General features: G+C 46.7%; 2 protein-coding genes across 13 annotated transcripts in view; one reads left to right on the top strand and one right to left on the bottom strand.

The window, feature by feature from the left end:
* The window catches only part of TANC2 (tetratricopeptide repeat, ankyrin repeat and coiled-coil containing 2), a 713825-nt gene that overhangs the window by 395342 nt on the left and 299179 nt on the right, over positions 1-19304 (bottom strand). The gene's annotated exons all lie outside the window — the stretch shown is intronic.
* On the top strand, positions 6105-7939 carry LOC142070192 (uncharacterized). The gene is made up of 2 exons (XM_075123664.1): positions 6105-7000; positions 7383-7939. Exons 1-2 carry the CDS (start codon positions 6421-6423, stop codon positions 7922-7924), a joined length of 1122 nt encoding a protein of 373 aa, XP_074979765.1. The 5' UTR covers positions 6105-6420; the 3' UTR covers positions 7925-7939.

Raw genomic sequence — 19304 nt, 5'->3', positions numbered from 1 at the left:
TAATAAGAAGAGAGAGATCACAAATAATTAATTGCAAGGTAATAGCCAGGAAGTTTACTGTGAGACAGCAAAGACTTCTCCTTCTGGACTTCAGAATGCAGAGTCCTTGGAAGCCTCTGATTTTTGGGCCAATCATCATGATTTTTGATCTCGAGTTTGGCAATACTGATAGGTCCCACGGTAAACCACTGAGAACTGTTCTTTGAAGTTATCTGGAAGATTTTAATTTGGTATTACTTAAATCATGAACTGAAATTTTGTGTCCCTCTCTCAAACGAAAACATAATGCAAACATCTTGGGAAATCTATACAAGCTACAATGTAAAAACGTGATGATTTTTAATTCACCTATAACCAGTGATGAGCTGCCAAAATCTTAACAACGGGTTCCCTCCTCACCCCACGAGGGGGTCATTGCCCACCTCCTCCCCCCGGGACTCCTGCCCCATCCAATCCCCCGTGTTCCTTGACGTCCCCCCCAGGACCCCTGCCCCATCCACCCCCCTCCCTTGTCCCCTGATTACCCCCAGAACCGGGCAGGAGGGTCTCGTGGGCCACCATAGTGGGTGCCCATCCCACCCCTAAGAGCCAGAGGGACCTGCTGAGGGGCGAGGTGGGGAGTCCTGAAGGTGCTTACCTGGGGCAGCTCCCAGGAAGCATCCGTCAGGTCCCTCTAGCTCCTAGGAGCGGGGGAGCGTAGCTAGGTGCGGAGCAGGGGGAGTGGCCGCTCCCCCACTGATCACATCAAAAGTGGCACCTTAGGCGCCAACTCCCTGGTTGCTCCGGGGCTGGAGCACCCACGGGGAAAATTTGGTGGGTACACCCACTGGCAGCTCCCCGCGCCCGGCCCCAGCTCACCTCCGCTCCGCCTCCTCCCCTGAACGCGCCGCCCCGCTCTGCTTCCCCCCCCCCACATGGCTTCCCGCAAATCAGCTGTTTGGCGGGAAGCCGGGGAGGGCTGAGAAGCAAGTGGCAGCTTCCCACTCAGGGCGAGGATGGCGCCTCACCCCATGCTTCTCAGCCTGCCCCAGCTTCCGGCGTGAACAGCTGATTCATGGGAAGCCTGGGGGGGGGGCAGAGAAGCAGAGCGGGGCAGCGCATTCAGGGGAGGAGGCGGAGGTGGACTGGAGGTGAGCTGGGGCTGGGGAGCTGCCGGTGGGTGCTCTGCACCCACCAAATTTTCCCATTGGGTGCTCCAGGGCTCCATGGAGTCGGCGCCTAAGGTGCCACTTTTGGCTGGTTAAATTTAGAAGCCCTTTTAGAACCAGTTGACCCTCGCGGAACAACCGGTTCTAAAAGGGCTTCTAAATTTAACAACCGGTTCTAGCGAACCGGCTCCAGCTCACCACTGCCTATAGCAAATCTTATCACAGAGATTATCCTCCTGCTAGCAAAGCAAGGATTCTTTAAGATTAGTTTAATGAACGTGTGTACTGAAGAGATGACATAATAAAATCATAGGGTTTTCACTCCCCAGTATCTTTAAAAGTTTTAAGCCAGCTTTCTTGACAGAAAAAGGCATTTAAATGAAATGGTAACTGAAACTTGGCCATGACTGTTTCAGAGACACAGGCACAAAAATATTCCCCCTCTGCCTCCTGGTTCCTTGAGTCAGTGGTCATATGAGAAAAGTTCCATTTTTAGTAAAAAGAAAAGGAGTTCTTGTGGCACCTTAGACACTAACAAATTTATTTGAGCATAAGCTTTCGTGAGCTACAGCTCACTTCATCGGATGCATTGAGCGTATGCTCAAATAAATTTGTTAGTCTCTAAGGTGCCACAAGTACTCCTTTTCTTTTTGCGAATACAGACTAACACGGCTGCTACTCTGAAACTTTTTTTAGTAAAGTAACTCATTACCACTATGAGAAGTAAGTATCCTACTCACTGGTTAAAAGAATACTTATATTTCAAACAAAATAATGAAGGGACATGCCCTCCTGTGAAGGGACATGCCCTCACCTTGGTGCGTAGGAGACTAAGGAGCTCTTCTGGGCCTGATCAGCACTAACAAGGTGCAGTGACAGTGCTTGTTCAGCCTGGAGGAGGAGGACCTTAAAAAGGGAAACCTGCCACAGGAAGGGGTGGTAAGCAGGAATAAAACTGCTCTACCTCAGACATTACTGACAACAGACAGGTCAGCTCCTGAAGCTGAACTGACTGATGGCAAAGCAGTACACCCCCAGAGGAGGGGCACAAGGTAGGCCCTACTAAGGGACAATAGATTCTGATAGGCCAAGCTCATAAATCTGAATCCCAAAAGACTGCATGAGAGACAGGCCACCTTTGCTTAATTTATTTTCACCCAGATTCTCCTCTCTTACAAGGGTGGAGAGGGGAGAAGACCTTTCTTTTGCCTGGGTGTTTGAGACTCATAGAACCCGCTACGAACTGTGGAGGGAAAGCGAGTTGAACTGATGGACTGTGGGTCTTGGTGGTGGTGGTGGAGGGGGATCAAAGGAGCTCCTGCTCCCCACAATCCAATTAAACATGTTGGCCTATTGGCTTACTTCAGGGCACTGAAAACTGCTGCACAACAAAACCAATTTAAGTACAAGTTTTGGGATGGTGCTGACAGTCCATGGCATTACTAGGACTTCTGCAGTTCTGATAGCATATTATAACTAGTAGTGTGTGTGTGTGTGTGTATATATATATATAATAGTATATAATTTTTCAAATGTAACTTTAAAATGCACTAAGTAAATAAACTTAATAAACAGACAAAAATATTTCCCCCACTAATTTCAATCAGTCATGTAAGATATTATTTGGAAGTATAGATACATTTTTTTCAAATCGACAGTGTTCTTTTAACTCATACATTGCATATATCAAGAGATCCAAATAAATCATATTTTTTGCAAATAGCTTACATTTGTCACCAAGATGTTTTTCATTTTACATTGTTCTATTAATTTCTCTAGTGACCATTCCCAAAATCAGTCTTTAATTATAAAATTTTAAAATTGCGAACCTAAACAGATATCCAAGCAAGGAACAAAACAAAAATGAAATCATTATTATATGCATAATAAATAAGCTTTACTGTATGCCTTAAAAGCCATAAAACTCAGGCTACAGCAGACCATGAAGAGGAGAGAAAAAATAATATCCTGTTTAGTCCTAGAGACTTCAACACCAGCAACCATCCCAATTGATACCTACTGTGACAAGGCCTAGTAAGAGGTGGTTTCTCAGAAAACCAGGCTCCAGAACATTCAAGGATTTATTTTTAAATGTCTGATGTGACAAGTTGCATGGTATTCAGGCATTATGTTTTGCAGATACTTCTAACAAATGCTCATGGCTGCTATTTAGTATATATTATAATGTGTTGGAGTTACAGAGTTAACAGAAGAAGAGTTTCCATGCAAGGGTCCTCTAATTAATAATAATTAATATCTAACTCTTACATAGTGCTTTTCAACCACAGATCTCAAACTACTTTACAAAAAAAAGAGGTCATTATCATTATCATCATTTTGCAGATGGGGAAACTGAGGCACAGAGAGCTGAAGTGATTTGCCCAAGGGCAACCAGCAGGTCAATGGCAGAGCTAGGAATAAAGCCAGGTCTCCTGAGCGTCAGTCCAGTGCTTTAGCCACTAGACCACACTGGCTCTAGCTTCTCCCTCACTAACATCTTCTCCCTGGCGTTGATGACATACCCTAGCTGACATCTAATTTTCATAATGCTCTCTAATTTTCAAAAATGATCTCTTAACTGAACTTCCATTGCTCTTCATGATTACGATGATGCATGGATAATGCTTTTTTACATTTGTTTATGAATTTATATGTTTTCACTATACTTACTCTCTAGAAGCCTGAAAAATATTACATTACCAATGTCAGCAAAAGGTTCCCACACCTCAAAATAAATGTAATCCCACACTTACTCCCTCAAGTAAAAGTCTGAGCTAACCGTATCCTGTTCCCTGACAGTTAATGATTAGGCTTTGTTGGACCACTGAAGGACAGCAAATTCCACAGTAGAGGGACCTCCACTAACAATCCTGTGCTGTGGATTTGTGGAGGGAAGAGAGATCTCAAGCGATGGGCACTCTGCCCAAGCCATTCCTCCCCTGAAAAATAAATTAATTTTGTTCCCCATAAATCAGTCTCTGAAGCTCCTTCTAAAACCCTGCAAGGTCCCTGCATTGCTCTTCCCATTGTTTATCTCCCCTGGGCACAAGAGCCCATTTGCCTCCCATTTCCTCCTGCATACTGGTTGGCTGCTTTGTTCTTTACCCGTGTTGATAACTTTCAGAAATTTATCATAAGCAATGCAATTTTGGCCATTATTACAGGAGCTCTAGCAAAAACGTGACAAGCTCCTGCTTTCAAGTGAGTTGTGAGAGAGCAAGGCCCATCCAAACAATGGCCTCTACCTTAAGGGATAATGCATGTCAGTCTCAGCACTTTCATTCACTGCTACTGTTTGGGTGTCCTTCACAATACTTATTATTAACCAAGCCAGACCTAACTGCTACCTTATGGGAGATGACTCTCATTCCGATAACATATAGAGGTTTATGAGTGTTCTACTGTCTCCCTGCAGAGAGATCTGGTTCTTTAGCTCAAGTGGTAAAGCTTCATACTTCTAAATCCAGATGTCTCATGTTCAATCCCAACAGATGACCTAAATGGGGCACAGTTACACTTGGCTATGCCATAAAGCAGCGTTTCTCAAACTTGGGTCTGCAGATCCCTGGAGGTCTACAAAGGTACTCCAGGAGGTTCCCACTCCCTCTATCTCCTGGAGGCTACTGAAGCCAAACCGGGAGATTTTAGGAGCTAAAAGTCTGGTGGCGCATTGAGGCTAACGCAGGCTCCCTGGCTTCGCGCCGCTCCCGGAAGTGGACAGCATGTCCCTACTGCCCCGGGGGGGGGGGGGGGGGGGAGGGGACAGGGAATCTCCATGCACTGCTCCTGTCCCGTGCACTGACTCCGCACTTCCCATTGGCTGGGAACTGTGGCCAATGGGAGCTGCAGGGGCAGCGCACAGAGACCTCCTCTCACCCCACCTAGAAGCCGCTGCCAGAGAGATGTGCTGGTCACTTTCGGGAGCTGCCTGTGGTAAGCGCCGCCCCTCCCACACTCCAGCCCACAGGCCGCACCTGCACCCAAACTCCCTCCCAGAGCTCACACCCCCTCCTGCACCCCAACCCCCTGCCCCAGCCTGGTGAAAGTGAGTGAGGGTAAGGGAGAGAGAGCAATGGAGTGAGGGGGGACAGAGTGAGTGGGTGGCGGGAAGAGGTGGGCGGGGGGGGGCAGTTTGGGAGAAGGGTTGGAGTGGGGGCAGGGCCTGGGGCTGAGCAGGAGGTTGGGGGTTCCCAAAAAGTTTTAAATCAAAATGGGGGTCCTCGGATTTCTAAAGTTTGAGAACTGCTGCCATAAAGATAAATGAAATAACTACTAGACCATACTCTGCTCCCAGAGCGAAGAATAGAAAGCAGGGATCTTAATACCCAAACATTCCCTACTCACTCACAAATAGATGGAAACAACTACTGGACTTTTGGCAGCCCCTATATGAGATGAGTTTGGCAGGTCCCAGTTCCAGTTTCCATGTTGCAAACTCACCACTGTGCTTTGCAGTGGACTGTAAACTCTTTAGTGAAGAGGATGTCTATTATGTGTTTTTACAATACCCCCCTCCCCACCACCTCTGTTAGAAGTAGGGTAAAAAAAGGGGTCTGAATGTGAAACATTAGAGCGGGATAGTAATATATTAATTGGTCATTACTCTCTTCACTATGCTAAGAAGAGCTCCAATGCCTCAGAAGAGTGCAGCAGGTGAGGCCACTCAACACCTGGGCAACAGAGCAATCCAATGATTTGTCACTGCGTAACCCAACCAATTTAGTTTACCTTTAGTTTTCATATGATATCACAAAGCACTAGATACAGACCGTACATAAATCTTTTCAATGTATACAATTACTGAGGCACTATTCTGTACAGTTGCTCACTGTATCAGCAAGGAGATGCCGTTAATCTAGTATTACTGTATTACACATGATAGCTTAAAACATTTTTGCCACTTAAGATGGGACTATGCCCTGGTCTACACTAGGACTTTAGGTCGAATTTAGCAGCGTTAAATCGATTTAAACCTGCACCCGTCCACACAATGAAGCCCTTTATTTCGACTTAAAGGGCTCTTAAAATCGATTTCCTTACTCCACCCCTGACAAGTGGATTAGCGCTTAAATCGACGTTGCCGGCTCGAATTTGGGGTACTGTGGACACAATTCGATGGTATTGGCCTCCGGGAGCTATCCCAGAGTGCTCCATTCTGACCGCTCTGGACAGCGCTCTCAACTCAGATGCACTGGCCAGGTAGACAGGAAAAGAACCGCGAACTTTTGAATCTCATTTCCTGTTTGGCCAGCGTGGCAAGCTGCAGGTGACCATGCAGAGCTCATCAGCAGAGGTGACCATGATGGAGTCCCAGAATCGCAAAAGAGCTCCAGCATGGACTGAACGGGAGGTACGGGATCTGATCGCTGTTTGGGGAGAGGAATCCGTGCTATCAGAACTCCGTTCCAGTTTTCGAAATGCCAAAACCTTTCTGAAAATCTCCCAGGGCATGAAGGACAGAGGCCATAACAGGGACCCGAAGCAGTGCCGCGTGAAACTGAAGGAGCTGAGGCAAGCCTACCAGAAAACCAGAGAGGCGAACAGCCGCTCTGGGTCAGAGCCCCAAACATGCCGCTTCTATGATGAGCTGCATGCCATTTTAGGGGGTTCAGCCACCACTACCCCAGCCGTGTTGTTTGACTCCTTCAATGGAGATGGAGGCAATACAGAAGTAGGTTTTGGGGACGAAGAAGATGATGAGGAGGAGGTTGTAGATAGCTCACAGCAAGCAAGCGGAGAAACCGGTTTTCCCGACAGCCAGGAACTGTTTCTCACCCTAGACCTGGAGCCAGTACCCCCCGAACCCACCCAAGGCTGCCTCCTGGACTCAGCAGGCGGAGAAGGGACCTCTGGTGAGTGTACCTTTTAAAATGCTATACATGGTTTAAAAGCAAGCATGTGAAAGGATTACTTTGCCCTGGCATTTGCGGTTCTGCCTTTGCAAAAGGTTTCTGGGGAGGGCAGCCTTATTTCGTCCTTCATGGTAGGACACTTTACCACTCCAGGCCAGCAACACGTACTGGGGAATCACTGTAGAACAAAGCATTGCAGTGTATGTTTGCTGGCATTCAACCAAAATCACGCGGTGGGAGGAGGCAAAATGCGACCTTGTAACGAAAGCACATGTGCTATGTATGTAATGTTAACAGCAAGGTTTACCCTGAAAGAGTGTAGCCACTGTTTTATAAAATGTGTCTTTTTAAATACCGCTGTCCCTTTTTTTTTCTCCACCAGCTGCATGTGTTTCAATGATCACAGGATCTTCTCCTTCCCAGAGGCTAGTGAAGCTTAGAAAGAAAAAAAAACGCACTCGCGATGAAATGTTCTCCGAGCTCATGCTGTCCTCCCACACTGACAGAGCACAGACGAATGCGTGGAGGCAAATAATGTCAGAGTGCAGGAAAGCACAAAATGACCGGGAGGAGAGGTGGAGGGCTGAAGAGAGTAAGTGGCGGGCTGAAGAGAGTAAGTGGCGGGCTGAAGACAGGGCTGAAGCTCAAAGGTGGCGGCAGCATGATGAGAGGAGGCAGGATTCAATGCTGAGGCTGCTGCAGGACCAAACCAGTATGCTCCAGTGTATGGTTGAGCTGCAGCAAAGGCAGCTGGAGCACAGACTGCCACTGCAGCCCCTCTGTAACCAACCGCCCTCCTCCCCAAGTTCCATAGCCTCCACACCCAGACGCCCAAGAACGCGGTGGGGAGGCCTCCGGCCAACCAGCCACTCCCCCACAGAGGATTGCCCAAAAAAAAGAAGGCTGTCATTCAATAAATTTTAAAGTTGTAAACTTTTAAAGTGCTGTGCTTAAAGTGCTGTGTGGCATTTTCCTTCCCTCCTCCACCACCCCTCCTGGGATACCTTGGTAGTCATCCCCCTATTTGTGTGATGAATGAATAACGAATGCATGACTGTGAAGCAGCAATGACTTTATTGGCTCTGCAAGCAATGATTAAAGGGAGGAGGGGAGGGTGGTTAGCTTACAGGGAAGTAGAGTGAACCAAGGGGTGGGGGGGTTCATCAAGGAGAAACAAACAGAACTTTCACACCGTAGCCTGGCCAGTCATGAAACTGTTTTTCAAAGCTTCTCTGATGCGTACCGCGCCCTCCTGTGCTCTTCTAACCGCCCTGGTGTCTGGCTGCGCGTAACCAGCAGCCAGGCGATTTGCCTCAACCTCCCACCCCGCCATAAACGTCTCCCCCTTACTCTCACAGATATTGTGGAGCACACAGCAAGCAGTAATAACAGTGGGAATATTGGTTTCGCTGAGGTCTAAGCGAGTCAATAAACTGCGCCAGCGCGCCTTTAAACGTCCAAATGCACATTCTACCACCATTCTGCACTTGCTCAGCCTGTAGTTGAACAGCTCCTGACCACTGTCCAGGCTGCCTGTGTACGGCTTCATGAGCCATGGCATTAAGGGGTAGGCTGGGTCCCCAAGGATACATATAGGCATTTCAACATCCCCAACAGTTATTTTCTGGTCTGGGAATAAAGTCCCTTCCTGCAGCTTTTGAAACAGACCAGAGTTCCTGAAGATGCGAGCATCATGCACCTTTCCCGGCCATCCCACGTTGATGTTGGTGAAACGTCCCTTGTGATCCACCAGAGCTTGCAGCACTATCGAAAAGTACCCCTTGCGGTTTATGTACTCGGCGGCTTGGTGCTCCGGTGCCAAGATAGGGATATGGGTTCCGTCTATAGCCCCACCACAGTTAGGGAATCCCATTGCAGCAAAGCCATCCACTATGACCTGCACATTTCCCAGGGTCACTACCCTTGATATCAGCAGATCTTTGATTGCGTGGGCTACTTGCATCACAGCAGCCCCCACAGTAGATTTGCCCACTCCAAATTGATTCCCAACTGACCGGTAGCTGTCTGGCGTTGCAAGCTTCCACAGGGCTATCGCCACTCGCTTCTCAACTGTGAGGGCTGCTCTCATCTTGGTATTCATGCGCTTCAGGACAGGGGAAAGCAAGTCACAAAGTTCCATGAAAGTGCCCTTACGCATGCGAAAGTTTCGTAGCCACTGGGAATCATCCCAGACCTGCAACACTATGCGGTCCCACCAGTCTGTGCTTGTTTCCCGAGCCCAGAATCGGCGTTCCACAGCATGAACCTGCCCCATTAGCACCATGATGCATGCATTGTCAGGGCCCATGCTTTCAGAGAAATCTGTGTCCATGTCCTGATCACTCACGGGACCGCGCTGACGTCGCCTCCTCGCCCGGTATCGCGTTGCCATGTTCTGGTGCTGCATATACTGCTGAATAATGCGTGTGGTGGTTAATGTGCTCCTAATTGCCAAAGTGAGCTGAGCGGGCTCCATGCTTGCCGTGGTATGGCGTCCGCACAGAAAAAAGGCGCGGAACGATTGTCTGCCGTTGCTCTGACGGAGGGAGGGGCGACTGACGACACGGCTTACAGGGTTGGTTTCAGGGAGCTAAAATCAACAAAGGGGGTGCCTGTACATCAAGGAGTATTTCAGGCAGGACTGCACGGAGGGTTCCAATAAGAAATGGTGCACCTAAGTTATCGTTGTTATTGGAACAAGGAGGTTAGCCTGGCCTCTGATTGATACATGGCTAGATTTACCTCGCTGCACCTTCTCTGTGAGTGACTGCAGTGTGACCTAGAGGAATGAGTCCCCTAGACAGGGGAGGAGGCAAATGAGTACAAAACAAATCTGGTCTATTTCTTGTTTTGACCCACTCCATCTATCTTTTACATCTTTGGCTGGCAGCAGACGGTGCAGAAGGACTGCATGCCATCCACATCTCATGGCTGCTCGGCAGAAGATGGTACAGTACGCCTGCTAGCCATCCCCATCTCTTGCCTGCCTGGCAGAAGATGGTGCAATACGACTGCTAGCAATCCTCATCTCTTGCCTGCCTGGCAGAAGATGGTACAGTACGACTGCTAGCAGTCCGTATCGCCTGCCTGCTCACCATAAGATGGTTCAATAGGACTGACTGCAGGACTAAAGAGAATGACCTGGTCAAGTCACTCCAAATGTAGTCCCTGCGCCCATGTCTGCCCAGGCGCTCCCAGCCGACGCGGCCAGGAGCACCTCGGACACGATGAGGACGACTACCAGTCGTATTGCACCGTCTGCTGCCAGAAGGCAAGGGGTTGCTGCTACTGTGCAGCAAAGCCGTACCGCGTCTGCCAGCACCCAGGAGACATAGGGTGACGGTTACCTGAGCGGGCTCCATGCTTGCTGTGGTATGGCGTCTGCACAGGTAACTCAGGAAAAAAGGCGCGAAATGATTGTCTGCCCTTGCTTTCACGGGGGGAGGGAGGGAACGGGAGGCTGACGATATGTACCCAGAACCACCCGCGACAATGTTTTAGCCCCATCAGGCATTGGGATCTCAACCCAGAATTCCAATGGGCAGCGGAGACTGCGGGATAGCTACCCACAGTGCAACGCTCCGGAAGTCGACGCTTGCCTCGGTACTGTGGAAGCGCTCCGCCGAGTTAATGCACTTAATGCACTTAGAGCATTTTCTGTGGGGACACACACACTCGAATTTATAAAACCGATTTCTAAAAAACCGACTTCTATAAATTCGACCTTATTCAGTAGTGTAGACATACCCTATGAATCAAATCATTGGCAAGGGAAGGTAAAAGCAGATGTCCCTCTCCATTATGATTGTGAGGAAAGAGAAACATGCACCAAAAGAAACCCAACCAAGAAAAAAAAAAAAAAACAAAGATAAGAAAAGCTGCTGGAATTAATTATTTTTTACCTAAACTTTTTTTCTAAAATTTGTTAAAAAGCAGAACCCAACATTACTTTTCAGTAATCATCACTCTAATAGATTCTACTACATAAAGCTAGCCATGCAAAAAAAAGCTTTGTATAGTAAAGACACTCAGCGAAAACCTCCTAATATGCCTAACCCAAAATATCTTAAATAAGATGTTTCTTCATTAAATTTTATTCAAATAGTGAAAAGTCATTACACTAAAGCAAATAAGTGACAGAGCATGGATCAACATAACCACTCTGGCATCTAAAGAAAACACAGGTTTCCCTGTGACCAGCCAACGGTATTAATAGAATCACAGAATCATAGAATATCAGGGTTGGAAGGGACCCCAGAAGGTCATCTAGTCCAACCCCCTGCTCGAAGCAGGACCAATTCCCAGTTAAATCATCCCAGCCAGGGCTTTGTCAAGCCTCACCTTAAAAACCTCTAAGGAAGGAGATTCTACCACCTCCCTAGGTAACGCATTCCAGTGTTTCACCACCCTCCTAGTGAAAAAGTTTTTCCTAATATCCAACCTAAACCTCCCCCACTGCAACTTGAGACCATTACTCCTCGTTCTGTCATCTGCTACCATTGAGAACAGTCTAGAGCCATCCTCTTTGGAACCCCCTTTCAGGTAGTTGAAAGCAGCTATCAAATCCCCCCTCATTCTTCTCTTCTGCAGGCTAAACAATCCCAGCTCCCTCAGCCTCTCCTCATAACTCATGTGTTCCAGACCCCTAATCATTTTTGTTGCCCTTCGCTGGACTCTCTCCAATTTATCCACATCCTTCTTGAAGTGTGGGGCCCAAAACTGGACACAGTACTCCAGATGAGGCCTCACCAATGTCGAATAGAGGGGAACGATCACGTCCCTCGATCTGCTCGCTATGCCCCTACTTATACATCCCAAAATGCCATTGGCCTTCTTGGCAACAAGGGCACACTGCTGACTCATATCCAGCTTCTCGTCCACTGTCACCCCTAGGTCCTTTTCCGCAGAACTGCTGCCTAGCCATTCGGTCCCTAGTCTGTAGCTGTGCATTGGGTTCTTCCGTCCTAAGTGCAGGACCCTGCACTTATCCTTATTGAACCTCATCAGATTTCTTTTGGCCCAATCCTCCAATTTGTCTAGGTCCTTCTGTATCCTATCCCTCCCCTCCAGCGTATCTACCACTCCTCCCAGTTTAGTATCATCCGCAAATTTGCTGAGAGTGCAATCCACACCATCCTCCAGATCATTTATGAAGATATTGAACAAAACCGGCCCCAGGACCGACCCTTGGGGCACTCCACTTGATACCGGCTGCCAACTAGACATGGAGCCATTGATCACTACCCGTTGAGCCCGACAATCTCGCCAGCTTTCTACCCACCTTATAGTGCATTCATCCAGCCCATACTTCCTTAACTTGCTGACAAGAATACTGTGCGAGACCGTGTCAAAAGCTTTGCTAAAGTCAAGAAACAATACATCCACTGCTTTCCCTTCATCCACAGAACCAGTAATCTCATCATAAAAGGTGATTAGATTAGTCAGGCATGACCTTCCCTTGGTGAATCCATGCTGGCTGTTCCTGATCACTTTCCTCTCATGCAAGTGCTTCAGGATTGATTCTTTGAGGACCTGCTCCATGATTTTTCCAGGGACTGAGGTGAGGCTGACTGGCCTGTAGTTCCCAGGATCCTCCTTCTTCCCTTTTTTAAAGATTGGCACTACATTAGCCTTTTTCTAGTCATCCGGTCAATATATACAGCAATGTAAGTTATATGTCCCCATTATTCTGCAGACAATGTAAAAACTACCTTTCCAGAGGGTAGATAATTTAATAATTTCTGAAACATTTCAAAAGACCATGTGTTTTATATTTGGCTCATCTTCCATCAAACATGCAGTCAAATCAAGCTCAGAAAATTAGCATGTTGGATTACTGCACAATATTGAAGCAGCAGCAGTATCATGCAGACAAGGTTGCTCAAAAGTACACACCCATATTCCTTTCTTTATAAAAATCTAATAGAAAATGATTTTTAATGAAGGAAAATACAACAGTTTGCACTGTTAAAAATCCTGCAAATATTTTTTTCTTTAAAAAGCAGCAAAACAGATCTAATGCCTTGTTTTATCTCTCAATTCCTTATGATTACCTTGAATGTACGGTTACAGAGGCATGAGCTTGAAGGCTAACAGGAGGAAGATGGTGCAAAATTTAAAACAAAAAATAATGTAGCAAGGTCAGATGAAACCTTACCATGTCAGAAAGCTTCACAAGGAATAGACAGTAGAAGAGATCATGTGGTTTGAATACTACAGAGGCAGGTGAAAGGGTTAATGAACCATAAACAAACTCTGTGTTCTATAAAAAGTGTTAAGAAAAATTATCTGACAAATACAAGCAACAAGAGAAAAAATACATTAACTTCCCATGTTTGAAGCAAGAGTTAGAATTAAGAGATGCACTCAGACAATGCAGGGCTATCAGTCACTTGAAATACTTGCCATATTTGTTTCCACTCCAGACAAACAACCTTATCTCTTCAAAATGACCAAACTCAGGGTACGTCTAGACTACAGAGACTGTACCGGCATAGCTAGGTTCTGTCAGCACAGCCCTATAGCCTGAGACACAGAACTCTTCTGTCAACACAGCTGCATCTACTCTGCGGGTTTTCTCAGCATATAGCTATGTCAGTAAGAGGTGTGGGATTTTAACATCCTTGACCAATGTAGCTATGGGGATACAATATTTCAGGCCCAATTCTAACAACAACATTTTTTAAGAGATCATTATCTTCTGGAAGAGCGTGGACATGGCTCAGATGCTTGAGCACCTGAACAGTTTCTACATAAGCGTTTTTGAGAAGTTACCCAATTTTTGCAGTTCCACAAATGCAACCTCATAGTGATCTAGCGCAGACAGGATACATGCATTTCATAGAATCATAGAATATCAGGGTTGGAAGGGACCTCAGGAGGTCATCTAGTCCAACCCCCTGCTCAAAGCAGGATCAATCCCAACTAAACCATCCCAGCCAGGGCTTTGTCAAACCTGACCTTAAAAACTTCTAAGGAAGGAGATTCCACCACCTCCCCAGGTAACACATTCCAGTGTTGCACCACCCTCCTAGTGACAAAGATTTTCCTAATATCCAACCTAAACCTCCCCCACCGCAACCTGAGACCATTACTCCTTGTTCTGTCATCTGCTACCACTGAGAACAGCCTAGATCCATCCTCTTTGAAACCCCCCTTTCAGGTAGTTGAAAGCAGCTATCAAATCCCCTCCTCATTCTTCTCTTCCGCACACTAAACAATCCCAGTTCCCTCAGCCTCTCCTCATAAGTCATGTGTTCCAGTCTCCTAATAATTTTTGTTGCCCTCCGCTGGACTCTTTCCAATATTTCCACATCCTTCTTGTGGTGTGGGGCCCAAATCTGGACACGGTACTCCAGATGAGGCCTCACCAATGTCAAATAGAGGGGAACAGTCACGTTCCTCAAACTGCTGGCAATGCCCCAACTTATGCATCCCAAAATGCCATTGGCGTTCTTGGCAACAAGGGCACACTGTTGACTCATATCCAGCTTCTCGTCCACTGTAACCCCTAGGTCCTTTTCTGCAGAACTGCTGCCGAGCCATTCGGTCCCTAGTCTGTAGCGGTGCACTTGTCCTTGTTGAACCTCATCAGATTTCTTTTGGCCCAATCCTCTAATTTGTCTAGGTCCCTCTGTATCCTATCCCTACCCTCCAGAGTATCTACCTCTCCTCCCAGTTTAGTGTTATCTGCAAACTTGCTGAGGGTGCAATCCATCCCATCCTCCAGATCATTTATGAAGATAATGAACAAAAACGGCCCAAGGACCGACCCTTGGGGCACTCCACTTGATACCAGCTGCCAACTAGACATGGAGCCATTGATCACTACCCATTGAGCCCGACAATCTAGCCAGCTTTCTATCCACCTCATAGTCTATTCATCCAGCCCACACTTCTTTAACTTGCTGGCAAGAATACTGTGGGAGACCATGTCAAAAGCTTTGCTAAAATCAAGGAACAACATGTCCACTGTTTTCCCCTCATCCACAGAGCCAGTTATCTCGTCATAGAAGGCAATTAGATTAGTCAGGCATGACTTGCCCTTGGTGAATCCACGCTGACTGTTCCTGATCACTTTCCTCTCCTCTAAGTGCTTCAGCATTGATTCCTTCAGGACCTACTCCATGATTTTTCCAGGGACTGAGGTGAGGTTGATTGGCCTGTAGTTCCCAGGATCCTCCTTCTTCCTGTCTTTAAAGATGGGCACTACATTAGCCTTTTTCCAGTCGTCCGGGACTTCCCCCGATCGCCATGAGTTTTCAAAGATAATGGCCAATGGCTCTGCAATGACATCCGCCAACTTCTTTAGCACTCTAAGATGCAGCGCATCCAGCCCCATGGACTTGTGCTCGTCCAGCTTTTCTAAATAGTCCCGAACCACTTCTTTCTCCACAGAGGGCTGGTCACCTCCTCCCCATGCTGTGCTGCCCAGTGTAGTAGTCTGGGAGCTGACCTTGTTCGTGAAGACTGAGGCAAAAAAAGCATTGAGTACATTAGCTTTTTCCACATCCTCTGTCATTAGGTTGCCTCCCTCTTTCAGGAAGGGGCCCACACTTTCCTTGACTTTCTTCTTGTTGCTAACATACCTGAAGAAACCCTTCTTGTTACTCTTAACATCTCTTGCCTGCTGCAACTCCAAATGTGATTTGGCCTTCCTGATTTCACTCCTGCATACCTGAGCAATATTTTTATACTCTTCCCTGGTCATTTGTCCAATCTTCCACTTCTTGTAAGCTTCTTTTTTGTGTTTAAGATCAGCAAGGATTTCACTGTTAAGCCAAGCTGGTCGCCTGCCATATTTACTATTCTTTCTACACATCGGGATGGTTTCTACACATCGGGATGGTTTGTTGGGGGGAGGGATAGCTCAGTGGTTTGAGCATTGGCCTGCTAAACCCAGGGTTGTGAGTTCAATCCTTGAGGGGGCCATTTAGGGATCTGGGGCAAAAATTGGGGATTGGTCCTGCTTTGAGCAGGGGGTTGGACTAGATGACCTCCTGAGGTCCCTTCCAACCCTGATATTCTATGATCTATGGTCTCTATAACCTCAATAAGGATTCTTTAAAATACAGCCAGCTCTCCTGGTCTCCTTTCACCCTCATGTTATTCTCCCAGGGGATCCTGCCCATCGGTTCCAGAGGGAGTCAAAGTCTGCTTTTCTGAAGTCCAGGGTCCGTATTTTGCTGCTCTCCTTTCTTCCCTGTGTCAGGATCCTGAACTTGACCATCTCATGGTCACTGCCTCCCAGGCTCCCGTCCACTTTTCCTTCCCCTACTAATTCTTCCCGGTTTGTGAGCAGCAGGTCAAGAAGAGCTCCCCCCCTAGTTGGTTCCTTCAGCACTTGGACCAGGAAATTGTCCCCTACGCTTTCCAAAAACTTCCTGGATTTTCTGTGCACAGCTATATTGCTCTTCCAGCAGATATCAGGGTGATTGAAGTCTCCCATGAGAACCAGGGCCTGCGATCTAGTAACTTCTGTGAGTTGCCGGAAGAAAGCCTCGTCCACCTCATCCCCCTGCTCCGGTGGTCTATAGCAGAATCCCACCACGACATCACCCTTGTTGCTCACACTTCTAAACTTAATCCAGAGACTCAGGTTTTTCTGCCGTTTCATACTTGAGCTCTGAGCAGTCATACTGCTCCCTTACATACAATGCAACTCCCCCACCTTTTCTGCCCTGCCTGACCTTCCTGAACAGTTTATATCCATCCATGACAGTACTCCAGTCATGTGAGTTATATTTTTACTACTGTGTCTCCAAGACCTGCTTTGAGCAAGGCCAGGAAAGGAATCACACAAATGTCCTGATTCCTGATGGATGGATCCTTTGTCCCACAACAGAGATGCTGATGGTGAAGTTTTCTAAGTGAAAGGAGTCCTAGGTAATATCAGAATGAATATTTATGGCAACAGAACAGACAAAAGAGTTGTGGATAACCAATTTGAAAACGTTTTACATACTGCCTTACCAGCCTGAATCTCAGAAAAACGTTTGGATGTGTGGCTTGAAAATGTAGCAGGCAAAGCTTGCTATGGCTTCCACCTTGCATTTCAGGGGATCCCACAGAGAGACATGAATGTCAAATGGGAGGTCCAAGGGTTCTGACTGAGAAGCCACTGCAGAGTCAAACTTAGATCAACATGTCCAGAGATCCTAGAATTTGAAGTCTAGCTTGTAACATTTTTAGGAGAATTTTCACTGTGAAATTAGAAGGCTGCCTCTGGAGCAGCACATCTCCACATAACCTTTAAAAGGGAGTGACTTGTCCAAAGGCTTAAGAAATGGGTATCCCCATCTCATCTTCCTCCACCTGAGACTCCACAAGGAAAATCTTCAGAGTCTGGGTCATAGGAGACATACATCCACTCTTGGAGGGGGGGGACAGGGGAATCACATATGGGCGCTTTTGAAGATAGAGTAGCAGGGTGCAACATGCTCTATCTCAGAATCATATTCCCTCACCTAAAAGGGGGTCTGCTTACAGGAGGAAGGATAGGAAGGAAATGACTTTTTGAAACCTCCTAGCAAAAGAGCCCTGCCAATCGTAGAGAGGGAAGTAGGACCCACAAATGATTTGCTTAAGCATATTCTTGGTGCAGTAGTGGCTTGGGCCTTCAAAGATGACAGCAGGGAGGCCTTCTAGGTTCTGTTGATGCAAGCAATCCTGGGTTAAAAGTTTTTACTTCTCCCTCAGAAAAAAGAAGAACTTTATGGGGTGGACAGTAAGTATTGGAAGGAAGCGCTCTACTTTCTGTTCCTCTCCATAAGTCTGGACATTCTACTCAGATCGAGACCTACCAGGTGGGATCGGAATCAAAGTTAGGTCACAGAGTTTGTGTCTGCTTCCCTTTGGCAAGCAGCTGGGCAAAGAAATGTCGACATGGCTGGTCCTTTCAAGTACACTGGTTCTCCAAAGGAAGACTAGAGGAATCTTCTTCAGTGAGGGCACTTTTTCCACTTATTTTATAATAAAAGAATACATAAAAAAAAGTACCTACTTTGCCTGTGTTGTCTTCCATGACTTCTGTGGCAGAGGCCTAAAGATGGGATCTCAGCTTAAGGCACTTGTTGCCTTCTTTACCAAGACACAGTAAGAAACTGGAGAGCTTGGACAAAGAAGACTTTAAATAGAAGAAAACTTGGTCTTAAGTTTCTTGTTCTGAATTGTTCATTTGTTTCCTGACACCAGAGGAGAGAAACAAACGAAGTATAGAAAAAGCATCAAATAGTCTGAATACATGTCACTCCTCTCACAGTTAACCAGGTTTCACTTGTCTTCTTTTACACTATAAACCTACTAGTTTTTCTGTTAATCAGACTCTGCCAGAGCAGATGAGTCCTGCATTTGTAAGGTGACAACCAAGAAAAATACCATCTCCCACCCTCCCACCCCCACCAAAAAAAAAAAAACAACCTATAACTCAGGCCTTCTTTGTCCCTTACAAAGAAGCAAAAAAGAACAGCAACCTAATTTTATTTTTCTTTGCAAATCACCTTTAAAATTTTACTCCTCCTTGAAGAATGGTCATAAAAGGGCAAAACCACTGCGCTGTGAGCACAGTTTAGAGCAATTCAGTCAGTGAGGCCTAGTCTGCACTACAAAGTTAGGTCAACATAAGCTGACTTTCATCGACCTAGTTGTGCATATGTGTACACTAAATCTGTCTCCTGTAGACGAAAGCACCCTGTTTACAACAATGCAATAACATCACCTCCCCAAGCAATGCAGAGTATGGTCGACTTACTAAGGGTGATGCAGTGCAAGTGTAGACACTGCATTACCTGTGTCAACCCTGACAGTCCACCAGCAGCTTTCCCACAATGCCCCTGTCCCCATGATAATGGCTTCTGTAGTCATAATTTTGAACTCCATTGGAAGCCCTCCCCCCGCCTTTTAATATTCCCTGCATGTTTTTGAAATGCCTTTTCCTGATTGCCCACCTTGGTGAGCATACCCAATAGCTCACTTTTGTTGTGTGCATCTGACCATGCCGGCTCCACACACATAGAGAGCTATTATATGTGGTCCTGCTTCGAGCAGGCAAGGAGTCTTGGATCTACTTGTCTGGTGAGGAAAAGAGGCTTTGCAAGCACAGCTATGAAACAGCCAAAGAAATATCAACATCTAAATGCAGATTGCACACGGAATGCTGAAAGAGGGCCAGGACAAGGATAAGCAGCAGTGCTGCATGAAAGTGAGGGAACATCACTGGGGCTGCCAGAAGGTGAGAGGGCAATGAGAAATCTGAAACTGCCTGGCAGTCCTGCTGCTTTTACAATTAATTGCATGCCATACTTGG

Source organism: Caretta caretta, chromosome 27 (genome assembly GCF_965140235.1).
Source record: "Caretta caretta isolate rCarCar2 chromosome 27, rCarCar1.hap1, whole genome shotgun sequence".
Lineage (NCBI taxonomy): Eukaryota > Metazoa > Chordata > Testudines > Cheloniidae > Caretta > Caretta caretta.
This window is presented reverse-complemented; position numbering and strand designations above follow the sequence as displayed.